The sequence below is a fragment of the Otolemur garnettii genome, unplaced genomic scaffold (genome assembly GCF_000181295.1).
Source record: "Otolemur garnettii isolate 467f Iridium unplaced genomic scaffold, OtoGar3 scaffold00001, whole genome shotgun sequence".
In the NCBI taxonomy this organism is placed as follows: domain Eukaryota; kingdom Metazoa; phylum Chordata; class Mammalia; order Primates; family Galagidae; genus Otolemur; species Otolemur garnettii.
The window spans coordinates 32,153,144-32,167,173 of record NW_003852396.1 but is presented as its reverse complement, the minus strand read 5'-3'; the positions used below and the strand labels follow the sequence as shown (position 1 = coordinate 32,167,173).

At 34.4% G+C, this 14,030-nt stretch overlaps 1 protein-coding gene across 1 annotated transcript; it reads right to left on the bottom strand.

Moving 5' to 3' along the window:
- Positions 1 to 3,984: 3,984 nt before the first annotated feature.
- Positions 3,985 to 4,926, bottom strand: LOC105886972 (olfactory receptor 51G2). Its single transcript, XM_012805096.1, has one exon. It carries the CDS (start codon positions 4,924 to 4,926, stop codon positions 3,985 to 3,987), a length of 942 nt encoding a protein of 313 aa, XP_012660550.1.
- Positions 4,927 to 14,030: the final 9,104 nt, after the last annotated feature.

Sequence of the window (14,030 nt, the reverse complement as noted above, 5' to 3'; positions counted from 1 at the left end):
TTGATGATCTATTTGAGTGTTTTATAGATTCTGGAAACCGGATATTAGCTTTCTATCACATGTAGAGTTTGCAAATATTTCCTCTGATCTTGTATGTTGTCTGTTTGTTCAGTTGATTATTTCCTTAGCTGTGCAGAAGCTATTTAATTTAATCAAATATCACTTTTTTATTTCTATTATTGCTGTAATTGCTATTGGGCTCATAGTCATAAATTCTTTGCCTGGGATGATATCTGTAAAAGTTTTTTCTATGTTTTATTTTTAGAATTCTCATGGTTTCATGCCTTATAATAAAGAATTTTATTCATCTTGAGTTTATTTTTTGTGAGTGGTGAGAGTTTCATTCTCCTGCATGTGGCTATCTAATTTCCCAGTATAATTTATTGAATAGATCTTTTCCCCCTGTGTGTATTATTGTATGCTGTGTCAAAGATCAGTTGGCGATAGGTAGATGGTTTTATATCTAGGTTTTTTGTTCTGTTTCCTTGGTCTACGTCTTTATTTTTGTTTCCATGGCTGTGCAGAAACTTCTTACTTTAATCAAATCCCATTTAGTTATCTGTTACTGTGATTCCCATTGGAGTCTTATAAATTCTTTGCCTAGACAGATATCTAGAAGCGTAGTAGCAATCATATGCACCAATAATAGTCAAGCTAAAAGTCATATCAAAAACTAAATACCAATCAAATAGCTATAATACTTAGGAATATACTTACTTAAGGAGATGAAAGATCTCTACAAAGAGAACTACAAGACACTAGGAAGATGTGTCAAAAATTATCCATTGGATACAGTGTACACTAGTATACAAAGACACACTCAAAAACCTTGATTTTACCACTATACAAGTCATTCATACAACCAAAACCACTTGCAATTCCTAAATCTGTTAAATATATTAAAAAATAGAATAATACTATAAAATTTATATGGAAAGGCAAACAATACAGAATAACTGATAAAATATTAAAGAAGAAAAACAAAGTTAAAATTCTGATGCTACCCATTTTTAAGACTTATAATAAAGCTATGATAACTAAGACAGTGTATTACTAGTGAGAATGCATACATACACTAAAGGAACATTAAAAGATTGCCCAAAAATAGATGCAAATTTAGTGAACCTATCTTTGACAATGGAACAAAGGCTATACAACGTATAAAGGACAGTTTTATAAAAAACCAAAAAGTAGTCAAATAATTGGACATCAATACGAAAAAAATACAGACATAGATCTTACACATTTTACTAAACCTAAAATGTTTCATAGAGTTAAACATAAAATACAATGCTATAGTACTAGTAGAAGAAAATTCAGGTGAAAATCTACATGACCTTAGGTTAAGCAAAAAAAAAAAAAAACATGATTCATGAAAGACAAATTGATAAGTTAAACTTTATTAAAACTTAACGCTTCCTCTCTGCAAGACACTGTTAAGAGAATAAAATGACAAATCATAGACAATTATATGTGTGATCACGGATCAGAGTTGGAGATGTCTGCATAAAGTCATATTTTGCAAGCTGTTTACAAATCACATAAGTGAGAGAAATGATTTGTATCAAGACTAAAATTCTGAGTTGCCATATCTACATACTGGAATTGAACAATTCAGAATATATTAAATAGATGATTGATGTGAGCAAGGTTTCTCATAGTTCGAGCAGAAATTCACAGTGAAGTGAGGGAAGGAGCTAGAATTATATGTGTGATCATGGATCAAGTTGGAGATGTGAGCATAAACTCATATTTTGCTTAGTATAGACACAGGTGTTTACATACAGAAGTATTTATAGATATATGTACTTTAATATGTTAGTATACACACATATATTCTCTTTTCTTATTCTCTAAATGAGAAGGGCTACAATCAAGAACACTCTATTAGCCAAGAGTACATCTACCACACATACACATACCTTGGTTTCAAATACCATTCTTAATTGAAAGTAACCATGATGGAATAATAGGTTTTAGAACTTTGACAGGCAAGATCCTCCTGGAGCATCTATCTTATAGTGCTAGAAAGCAAGGATGTGCCAAAACAAACAATCAAACTAAATAAAAATCCCACATTGATGGGGGCATGTCAAAGACATTTTGGTTTTAAATAAAGACCTTCCTTTGGCTTAAGCTGAAATAATTTGAAAAAATAAAATAAAGTACATCTGATTATAATCCAAAGTATAAAATATATATTCATAAGTCAATTTTAAAATAATAAAGGATTGAATAAATGAAGGGGGAGGAAAAAAAATCTCCACATAAAATACTTTTAGTTAGATACTCTCCCCTCATGACTTCCCCTGATTACAGTATAGGCTTTTCATAGTCACTTCCTTTCAAGACCATACTATGAAAGAAGAATTTTTAAAAAGAAAAAAAATTAAGTTGATTGTGGAGAGACATGACAAATGTCATCCTGGTCACACAAAGTCAAAATCAACTGTAATAAGTCATGTTGCTGATTCATATTGCTGATATGATGTAATTAAAATGGTATTCTTTGTCTATGGTCTTCTTACTCAAAACATATAACTCTAGCCTAATCAAGAGAAAAATATCATAAGCATACCGAGAGAGGGATATTTTACAAAATACCGGACTAGAATTCCTCGAAAATGCCAAGGTGATATTCTGTATTGGATCTTGGTATGTAAGAAGAATATTAGGAAAAATCTAAGGAAATATAAATAAAACAACATTGGTAGTGAAGTATAAAAATTGGTTTATTAATTATAACAAATGAATAATACCAGTTTAAGATGGTAATAATAGGAAGAACTGGGTTCAGGATATGTGGGAGTTCCACATTATCTTTCAAATTTATCTGTAAGTCTAAAACTATTTAAAATATAGTTATTTTAAAAGGAAAGCATTGTTAACAATTTCAAAGGAAATGGAGCTTTAAATGAAGATGTGAATATAGCAGATGGTTAGAAATACCATAGTGTATGATTATAGTAGAATCATGTAGGTTCAAGTGGGAAAGGGGGAGCTGATGAAGCTGAGCCAATGAGTATATTCAATTCTTCAAGGATGTTTTGTGGGCAATATAAATTAAAAACAGATATTTTAGTTGATCACATTAATTGCTAACAGAGATTTCTTAGCATCTATTTGTTGAAGTCCCTAGGATTTGAAATCTGTATCTCTCTCAATTCCATAATTAAAGATGTGGAATATAATTCCTTAAAAAAAAAAAAAAAAACTCTAGCATTTCAGGGCAGAATGATGTTGGGGACATAGAAAAGGACGATCAGGGTACGGAAACTGAAGAACCAAATTCTTCCATACTAAGGGCATAGAGATTATGCTTTAAGATATAGAACGATTAATGACTCTCGTAAATAATTGAAAGAAATGCACTGAAAATACAGTCGAGAAAATGAACAGCTATATAGATCTCAGAATATGTATACTCCTCAAAATAGAAAGGTTTTTGTAGGTTCTCACACACAGAAAGATTATTTACTGTTTCTAGATAATTTAAGAACTACCCAAATCAGTTCACTTAATTTGGTCTATGTTTTCTTTCTTTCAGACTTCTATAACTATCTTTTCAATTTTTCATCATTTGATTTTGTTAAGATGTTCTACTGCTGGAAATATTTTTTTTCTCTCCTGAACAAAAGATAAAAAAAGTATTTAAGTATTTTCATATTAAGTTAAGTAGTGTGGAGAAAAAATGCCAAACTAAACTATAGGGTTCATATTAGACTTAGAATTGTTGTATCTTGAAATCTAATTCTTTCTCAGAAATTGAGAGCCTTCACAGCATATAATGAATAACTTCAATTCAACTATGTCTTTATTCTCTATATAGACAAGATAAAGATTTATTATTATTACTGTTCAGATCTAATATCTTAAAGACAAAATATTATTAGTAATATTTAAGTTCAGAATTCTACATTTCTATGAAATTCTTTCATAAATATAAAGGGAATGGGAAGAATGTTATGTTAGAGTCTCTTTCACCTAAACCGCGTGTTTCTTGAATTTTTTGAGGATTCTGTCACGTATTTGCTTGGTCTTAATGCTATATACAATGGGGTTCATCAGAGGTGGGACCAACAAGTAGACATTTGCCATGATCACGTGGACAATTGGAGAAGCATTCTGTCCATAGCGACGGATCATGGATAGTCCAATCATTGGTGTATAGAAGGTGAAAACAGCACAGATGTGGGAGATGCAAGTATTGAGAGCTTTCACTCTCTCAGCCTTGGAGGCTATGCTCAACACCGTGCCCAGGATGAGGGTGTAGGAGAGGAGGAGAAGCACTGAATCAAGACCCATGGAACAGATAACCACCATGAGGCCATAGATACTACTGACCCGACGGCTGGAGACAGTTGTCTTTATGAGGTCCTGGTGCAGGCAAAAGGGGTAGGAGAGAATATTGACAGCACGGTATTGAAGTCTCTTCAGGAGGAAGGAAGCTGGAAAGACAAGAGTCAAGGCCCTTCCAGCAATTGCCAACCCAATCCCAATGATTACACTATTGGTTAAAATGGCTGCATAACGCAAGGGTTCTCGGATTGCTACAAAGCGGTCAAAGGCCATGGCCAAAAGCACAGCAGACTCAATAATTGAGAAAACATGAATGAAGTACATCTGGATCAGACAAGCATTGAAGGGAATCTCCCGGGCATGGAACCAGAAGACACTGAACATGGTAGGCAAGGTAGTGGTAGATAAGCCCAAGTCAGTGAGAGTCAGCATTGACAGGAAGTAGTACATTGGTTGGTGGAGGGAAGGCTCAGTTCTTATAATGAAGAGGATAGTAATGTTCCCCGCAATCGAAGTGACATAAACCAAGAAGATGGGGAGAGAAATCAGTCCGTAACTGCTTTCCAGGCCGGAGAAGCCTGTCAGGAAGAAGCGAGGGTATAAGGTAGAACTGTTGAAGACAGACATTCTGCTGGTGGAAGAACCTTCAGTTCAGAGGAGGTAAGAATATGGCAAATCAGAGTAAAAGCCAATATTGCAACAAAGAACTATGTTTTGATGTATGCAATCTGTATTTAGTGCTTTTAATCACTCTTCTGCTCATTATATTTAATTGCCACCTGCATTCATTGTTTTACCAATTGATTTATTCTGTCATTGTTATGTATTTATTGACAACTTTTTTTTTTTAATGGAGTCTTGCAATATTTCCCAGACTGGTCTAGAATTCCTGGGCTTGAGCATTCTTCCCACCTCAGCCTCCTGAGTATCTGAGACTACAGGTATATGCTGTCACACCAATAGCATATCTTATTAAAGTAAATCTGATAATACTAAAAAATACAGGCTTGTATAAGACCTTCAAATACTTACAAAGTACTGGATGAGGAATTAAAATTAAGTTTTAGATTAACACTTTAAAGATTAAATAATAATACAAGATAATATAAAACACAAGGAGGAACTTACCTTCCTGGAGGTCAGGAAAGATTTATTGAAGGAGATTCTTGAATTAGGTCTCAAATGATAAATTCAAGTTACATGGGATCAAAAGGCTGTGATGCAAATGCTATAGTGATTGACACAATGTAACTAGAGAGCATGAGAAATGTAAGCAAATATGTTGAACAAAGGGTAGATGGCACTTCATATGGTTGTGGGAGCTAAGATTAAATGGAAACGTACCAGGATTTGTGAAAGAACTTGTGGTAAATATGAGGACCGTGGATGTAACCTCAAAGGACACAGGTATTCATTGTCATACAAAGTAAACAACTTGGTCTGATTTCTATTTCATGGATGTCAAACTAGAATCAATTTTAAGAATGGTCTCAAAGTGGAAAAAGCAAAGGCAGGGAAACTCTTTAGGAGGCTCTTGTAAAAAAAAAAAAAAAAAGGTAGATGGAAGTGGAATTCAATGGCAGGTATCATAAAGAATAAATAGGGGGTGGTGTCTGTGGCTCAAAGGAGTAGGGTGTCGGCCCCATATGCCAGAGGTGGCAGGTTCAAACCCAGCCCTGGCCAAAAATAAATAAATAAATGGGTATAATAGTTACATCAGTAGAAAGGGTAGCACAGATAATGTGAAACATCATATATTCTAAGAGTGAGAAAAACATTAACACAGAGTAAGTTAACTTATTTAGTAGATGTTTGTGTCATTTATAGGAAAAAAACAGATAAATGGAAGAAAAGATAGGTATAGAAATTTGATGAAAACAGTGGACAAGATGATCCAGTTTATTTATAGTAAATCTGAGGAGAAGTATGTTATTTATAGAAGACTGGGAAGGGAGAAATGACTCCTACTCGCCACTCTGAGAACATGGAGAGGAAGAGAAAATGTTATAGAAAAAAAAGAGTATTTAAACAAAAATATAATGTAATGCCAAGTTATAGGAAGAATATAATGTTATGCATGCAAGACTCAGTTACCCCAAAAGATTACTTAGCTGTAGGGAACATTGGAGGCAGATTTCACTGTGGACTGAAGAAGACAGGAATTATGGCCCTAGAAATCTCAGTTACTAAGCAATGTAATGGCTGTCCAATTCAACACTCTGGGCACAAAACATCAAGAAATCGTTTTCACATAATGTATTCCATGTCCAAGTTTTGCCAAAATTTGCACAGCCCATTTCCTAACCTGTTCTCTACCAGAACAATCACACTTTATAGTTGCCTCTAACAGATATCATTATAAAATAACTAACAATGTAACTGTCTACAAGAATGACGGGAATTTTTCATTCTGGTACCATTTTCTTTTCTTTGTAGGAACAGATACAGTGAAGAGAAAAAGAGAATAGATTTACATGTTCTCATTTAGTGACTTACATATTATACTAACCATAAGGATATATGTATTAAGGAAATGCGGGTCTTTATATGCCTCCCTCCCTTTTCTTATTTTTAGGTCATAAACTTCTGGTCTGCATCACTAAACACCAACTGTGTCATCACTTTGACACTCACAGTAATTATTTTCTTCTTTCCTTATGCCTGCCCTCGAATCCTTCAATAATCTTCAGAGTCTCCATCCTGCATAGTTATGCTAGTCTCTCCTAGGTAACTCTCATCCACTTCTCCTCATAAAAGCCTCTGACTTAGAGTATTCATAATCCAATTTCTCTATTAGATATAGACAGAAACATCCTTCTTTCAATGGCTACTACTCCAGAGTTTGAAAGTCAAATGACAATTGTTATTTACTACATCTAACAGTTTGTATGGATTACTAACAGAGAATTGTATTATTTTATGTAATGTTTAAGGGATTCAAACAGTTTTATCTAAAGTTCTTGGCATAATGTCTGTGACTTAGGAGATACTTTGGGCTTAAGTGAGATAAAATGTTAGTCAAGATACTGAAGTAGCCACGATCTTAAGTGTATCAGTGATACACGGCAGTGACCCAAATGCAGCTGTGACCTGGAGTGCTCAAGTTGTCACGTGTAATTTCTTTTGTTGTTGGCATTCATAATATTGTTAAGTGTGCATGCCCATATGTAAGTTAGAGAAAGAGGAGGCACTCAGGTCATCATCAACATTACCAAAACCAACTTCAGCAGTTTTAACATTACAATTTTTGTTAATATAAGATAGCAATGTTTTGAGAGAACGGAGGTTTTACAGTGGATGGATTCTCACCATAGGTACTATCTGCCCCTGAAGAAGAGTTGATGATGTTATCCAGTCCAAGAGCTCCTCTGAGCAGCGTTAGAAGATGATAGCCTACCTTTTTTGGAGGAATGGCAGTCTGAACCTGTGACCTATTTCCAGAACAGTAGTTTGACAGGTGGTCAGTCCTACCTTTTGTCCTTCCCTTCCACTTTTTAGACTCTTCAAATATGTAACGTATTAATCTCTTACACAATTTTCTCAATTCAAAACCTTTCTCCAGGAACATATAAGCCCTCAAATGCAAACAGCTATTCACCCTGCTACAGGTTGGTTGTGTCTCCAGTCTATCAAGCCTAGGGACTTATATGCAGAAAGAGCCACCGAAGATGGACATAAGAGAAGAATAAAATACACATTGTATCCTAAGGCAGATAGTTCTTCAATGGAGCATGTCCTAGCCCAGTCATCGGTCTCTCCTTCAGTGACTGCAGAGCCAAGATAAAGTCTTTTGACCTTTATCATCCTTGACTCTACCCAGCGAGGTGGATTACTAGCATTACATTTCTGTGCTTTAACTACTCTAATCTGTCTCCCCTTCTTGGCTAGTCTATTCCCCCAGGACCACATACATTTTTTTTTCCAGTAAAACCTCTAGAGAGAATAAATGATGTCAGTGCTGCCAGAACATTTTCTCCTCAAGGACATGCCAATTTCCTGCTCTGGAAGTCCAGATGAGGAAGTAATTGAGAAGTGTTCTGGAAATCATTAGTTGAAGAAAACAAATTGGCTTAATCAGAATGAAGTATTAAAGAAAAAAAATGTGTGCTCTGAGTAACCAGATGCAACATTTTCTAGCTATTGAATACTAGAAAAATTAATCTGTTTTTTTACGCCATGTTTTTGCAACCATACAATAAGAATAATGAAATCTACTCTGTTAATTTGTTGTAAGGAACATAAAAAACATGTGTGTAAAGTGTAAATCCATTTTGCTTAAAGGTAGTACTCATGAAAGCAGTTATAACTATACAGGACTATGGGATCCATATATAGTTATCTCATAATAATTAGATACTAGGCAGAGGGGTGGACACTATGTCTTCATCCAGCAACAAGTCCTACTTACACTGGCCCATAAATCTGCTTCTGGACAGTCCTGAACTGTTATATTCAGTAGAAAAGACAAAAGTGTGATAGGATACAAAAGCTATACCCCTGTGCTCTTACTATCTGTGAAGAAATAAATCCCCTCAAAGTACAACTGTAAAGAACTTCTTATATGTTCATTTGTCCACTACATAGGTGGTAGATACAAAAACGGAGAAAGGGTTTACAACTTTAGATTCAAATCCAATCCTCTGCTTACCCTCTTTCTCAATTGCTCTTCACCTTTCACCACTAGGAAATTTATCTCAATTATGTCATTATTGCTCTTTCTCGAGGAAAATCCCTTTCTTTTTTTTCCCCAAAACTTATAACATCCATGATGTAAATCACTTCTGAGATTCATCATTTTGTTTTCCTTCTCTTCAATACCAGATCAATTCAAATCATTTCCAATAAAATCTTGATTAGGGAGAAACTGACTTCATGGTGGTATCACAGTTACTTCTCATGAAACATTCTTTTAACCAGTTCATCTATTTCTGATTCTGTAACTTGATGTTACAATATTTTTTGCTCAAAAATATTTAATATTCTACATGCTTTTATCATATTTTTCTGAAATTTACAATACCACTATTTTAATAGAACTAGTAGCCAAAAAGCATTAATGAATCAATCAATCCTTTGACAATTATACTTGAGAGAGACTTCACATTGTCAAACCATAGTGTGTGAACATCAAATGCGCCCATTAACCTACTAACATTTTAGAGAAACAAGTAGTGAATACATCTGTATAATTTAGTTTAACCCAGTCTTCTCTAGATACATTTTATCCAGACAGCACTTATTAATATTTGAAATCTGAGCTCTGCATTATTCAACCCAAGAAAGAAAGACTAGAAAATTCTTGCTTTTAAGCAGAGTTTTTCAACATGAAGGATTTTGATTCAAGAGAGCATTTGATGGTGTCTGGGGGGCATTTTGTGTTGAGGAAACACTATTGGCATCAAGTGTGTAGTTCCCAGGATGCTTCTAAACATTGTGCGATGTGCATGGCAGCCACTCACAGCAAAAACTCATCCAGTCAGATGTCAACAGCGCCAATATCAATAAGCCCTATATGGGGTAGAACAAACTGCACTAAAAATCAATGTTTTCATTTTGAGACTCAGAGTAATATGAAAGCAAAGAGCATGAACTCTAGTACCACAATAGTAAAGAGCACGGACTATAGATCTAGAGATCCTTATTTTAGGGTAGCGCTTGTGGTTCAAGGAGTGGGGCACTGGACCCATGTACCAGACATGGCAAGTTCAAATCCAGACCTGGTCAAGAACTGCAAAAAAAAAAAAAAAAATTGCTTCCAATTCAAAGACTCCATATTGTGGATACATTAAGGTTGGCAGGACAATGGGGAGTGACATGATTTAAGTCCATGAGACTTAATGGAAACTTATTATGAGGTGACAAAATATTTAGATTTTACAACTTTAAGCATTTTTGAAGTCATCATGTTAGCTGTAGAAATGCACCTTCTTTGATGAGCCTACTTGTTCATTGAGACATAACACAGGCAAAGGATTCAGTGCTATGGGGATAAAGGTCATAGCTCCTTTCATGAAGGCACTTTAATTGGAAGACCAAGTCTTCATTCATACAACCTCTTGCTAAAACCTGAAGCCAAGAAAAGAAAGACAGAACAACAAAAATGAAACATAGAATAATTTGCACTCAAGGCATGTTCGAAAACTCTAACATGTGATAGAGTTTAAGGAAAGAAGAGAATAAGAAAGAACAATATTTACAAGATAGTGGCCCAGAAGTTTCCATTTGAAATCAGTGTTCTGCAGATCATCACAATTAGTATCTTTCTTGTAACACATTTTTTTTATTCAAGATTAATATATAAGGGTACAAATGTTTAGTTTACATTATGTTTATTTCTAAGGTTAACTTCAAGTTATAGTTGAGCCCTTCACCCAGGGGACGTGCTGAACACTATCACATTGCTCACATTAAGTGAGATCATGCCAATCACCCTCTCTCCTCTCCCTTCCCCCTCACTAGACTATACTTGTGCTTTTCTTTTGTGTGGGTGTGGAGTTGTTTTATATTGGTTTCATATTAGTAATGTGTACATTGGATACTTTTTTTTTCCATTCTTGAGATATTTTACTAAGAAGAATGTGTTTCATCTCCATCAAAGTAACACAAAAGATGTGAAGTCTCCATCTTTTCTTATGGTTGAATAGTATTCCATGGTGTACATATACCACAGTTTGTTAATCCATTCATGGATTGATGGGCACTTGAATTGCTTCAACGTCTTAGCAATTGTGAATTTGAGCTATAATGAACATTCTAGTTCAAATGTCCTTGTGGTAAAATGATTTTACTAGCAGTGGGATTGCAGGACCAAATGAAAATTCTACTTTTAGTTCTTTGAAAATTCTCCATACTTCTTTCCATAGAGTTTGTATTAGTTTGTAGTCTTGCCAGTAGATGCTAGCATGGATGTTCCTTTCTCTCCGCATCCACACCAGCATCTGCAGATTCGGGAGTTTGTGATCTCACTAATCCCACTGGAGTTAGGTGATATCTCAGAGTGGTTTTGGTTTGTGTTTCTCTGATGATTAAGGATGATGAGCACTTTTTTTTCATGTAATACTTATTTTAACACAGACAGAAAATCCCAGGTGTAGGTAATATATTTAACAAATCATTTGAAACATTTTAATAAAGAATAATAGAAATCTTACAAATGTATGTCTAGAGATTATGAAAAGAAAGATAATTTATCTTTTCTTTTCATTTTTTATTTCAGGTTAATATGAGGGTATAAACAATTAGGTTATTTCTTAATAAATTTTATGAGACAAGCATAACCTATATTTCATAACTGGATTAGGGCATCACAGAAAATATTTAAGACCAATACAACCCCCAAATTGATTCTGAAATCTAAGATAAAAGTGTTACCATACCTAATCTTGTGATTAACACAGGTACAAACACACACTCTCAAATTTTGATCCTGTTGGATTTCATTCAGCTATCAAAGTCATTTTATATGCAAATATCAAATAATATAATTCACTACATTAACACAAAAAAGGAAGAAATCATTTAGCAATCTATAGTTGTGAAAAAACTGACTTAATTTGGTACTGATAATGATAATATATTAAGCTAGATTTAGAAGATAATTTCCTTGATTTATTTTCTAAAAAAGGAAAGCTACAGTGAACACCAAATGTTAAAGATATTTTTCCCAAGAGATCAGGAAGAGGAAGAAAGCGCCCAGTATGCTCACTTCTAAAATTTACCAGAAACCTAATGAATAAAATTGGATGAGAAGAAATAAGAGACACGGGACTCTACTGAAAGAAATAAAGCTTTGTTATTATTCATAAACAATATCGTGAATAATTAGTAAATACCAGATATCCTAAAGACAAATAATGAGAATCAACTCATTATGGTAAGTAGATACCGTTTTACATCCAAAAGCACATGCTGGCAAGAGAAAATAGACACTGAAATTTAAAGCATTGTGCTCATATTGTTGGGCTTCCACTACCACAAATAGCCATATATAAAAACCTACTATAAAATTACAGTTTATGACAGTAAATTGGATGAGTGCAAAGATAGAAAATTATGTCCAATGGAACAGAACAGAAAGACCAGAAATAGATCCACACATACTCATTTATCTTCTGTGACGTAAGCAGCATTGTGGTATACGGGATAAATAATGCTTTATTCAGTAGATATTTCTAAATGAACTATGTAGTCATAGTCATATAACAAAAATTCCTTGATCTCACCTCATCATTCATAAAAATAAATTCTATCTAGATTGTATATCCAGATGTCAAAAGTAAAGCCTTAAAGGTTTGAAAGGTCATGCAAAGTTATTGATAATATCAGTATTTCCCAGCTATTTATTTCCCTTAGCTTCAAACATAACCTTCATTGCCTACTCTGCAATAATGCAATTGGACTCAACGGACATTTTTTTTTTTTTCCCTGCTTTGCAGATGCATGATGTTAAACTTGGCCAGTAGAGGATGCTGTAGAGACATCTGTAGGAAACCTCTGATTCTTCTTGTTTCTACCATGCAGAAACCAGAAGCACGTAAGAAACATTTAATAGTGATGCTCACCTCGTCAAATTTGAACAGTTTCCCTGTGACTATTGAACCTTGCAGTTGCTCTAGTGCTTAGCTCCCCAGACTTCATCAACCTGCAAACTGCAGGGGTTGTTTCCACTTTATCAGTTCAAGATTGGATTTCCTTTCCACCTACAGGGTGTCAATTGCTTGACAATTCCAGCTATGGTTCCTTACCTGCCAGCTTTAGCCTACCTCTCACATTTCAGGGAGTCTATCTTCTCCTTTCTGAAGAGGCCTCTCAGTCTGTCAGCCTTGGCCCACAATATAGGCCATAGGGGTCTGTTTTTCTTGCTCCAGGCAACTGAATCAAATTCTCTGGCATCCAGTGGGCTGAAAGTACACATTCTCTAATGAAATATTAACCTACCTCAGGCTTGAAAAAGATATCCTCCTCATCTAAATTGGTTCCTTCCTTGAGTATTCTCCCTAAGCTTTGAAGTATTAGTTAGTTATATTTACTTGTTAAAAATTAATTTCTTAAAAAAATTAACAATTACAGTAGAAACTCTGTACATTAACCACCCAAGAAACTGTAACAAACTGGTCAAGATATAAAGGAGGTCAACACGTGGAACTAAGTCTATTGTACTGATACATGACATATATGTGGTGCATGTCTAGTCTATGAAAATTAGATCAACTTAAGAAAGTGGTCGATGTAAGGAGGTGGTCAACTATGGAAGTTCTGCTGTATTTATATTAACTAATTCTATTCAAATTGCTGTGTAATTTTTGTCTTCTAGTTGGATCCTGTATGATACAGTAGACAGATACTTCTTTAAAAACATATAAAAAGCACTATACATAAAAAGCACATTCATAGGCTTAAATAAAATTAAGAATTCATTTCCAGCCATCAAACCTATCATTAAGAGATTAAATAGAGTTCAGAAAGTGTTGTAATGCACGTGTCTTATAGAATCAGCTCTAGGGTCCCAGGGCTATCTTTAATTCTCTAGTTCATATATTGGGCTTAACCTTCTTACTTAAAACTTGAAGAGATAAAAACTATTGGTCATTTTCTCTTGAATTCTTATCCTCTTCCATCTGCCCAAAATGAAATATTATCTTGAGAATTTTATTTCATCCTTTCTTTGTGTCATATATTTTCTGGGAACTTTTCATCCCCAAATTCACTGAGAAACCAATGTGGAAGTAAAC

What these genes read in the sequence shown, in the direction of transcription:
- LOC105886972 (XM_012805096.1), bottom strand. Translation starts at nt 4,926, where the DNA reads ATGTCTGTCTTCAACAGTTCTACCTTATACCCTCGCTTCTTCCTGACA.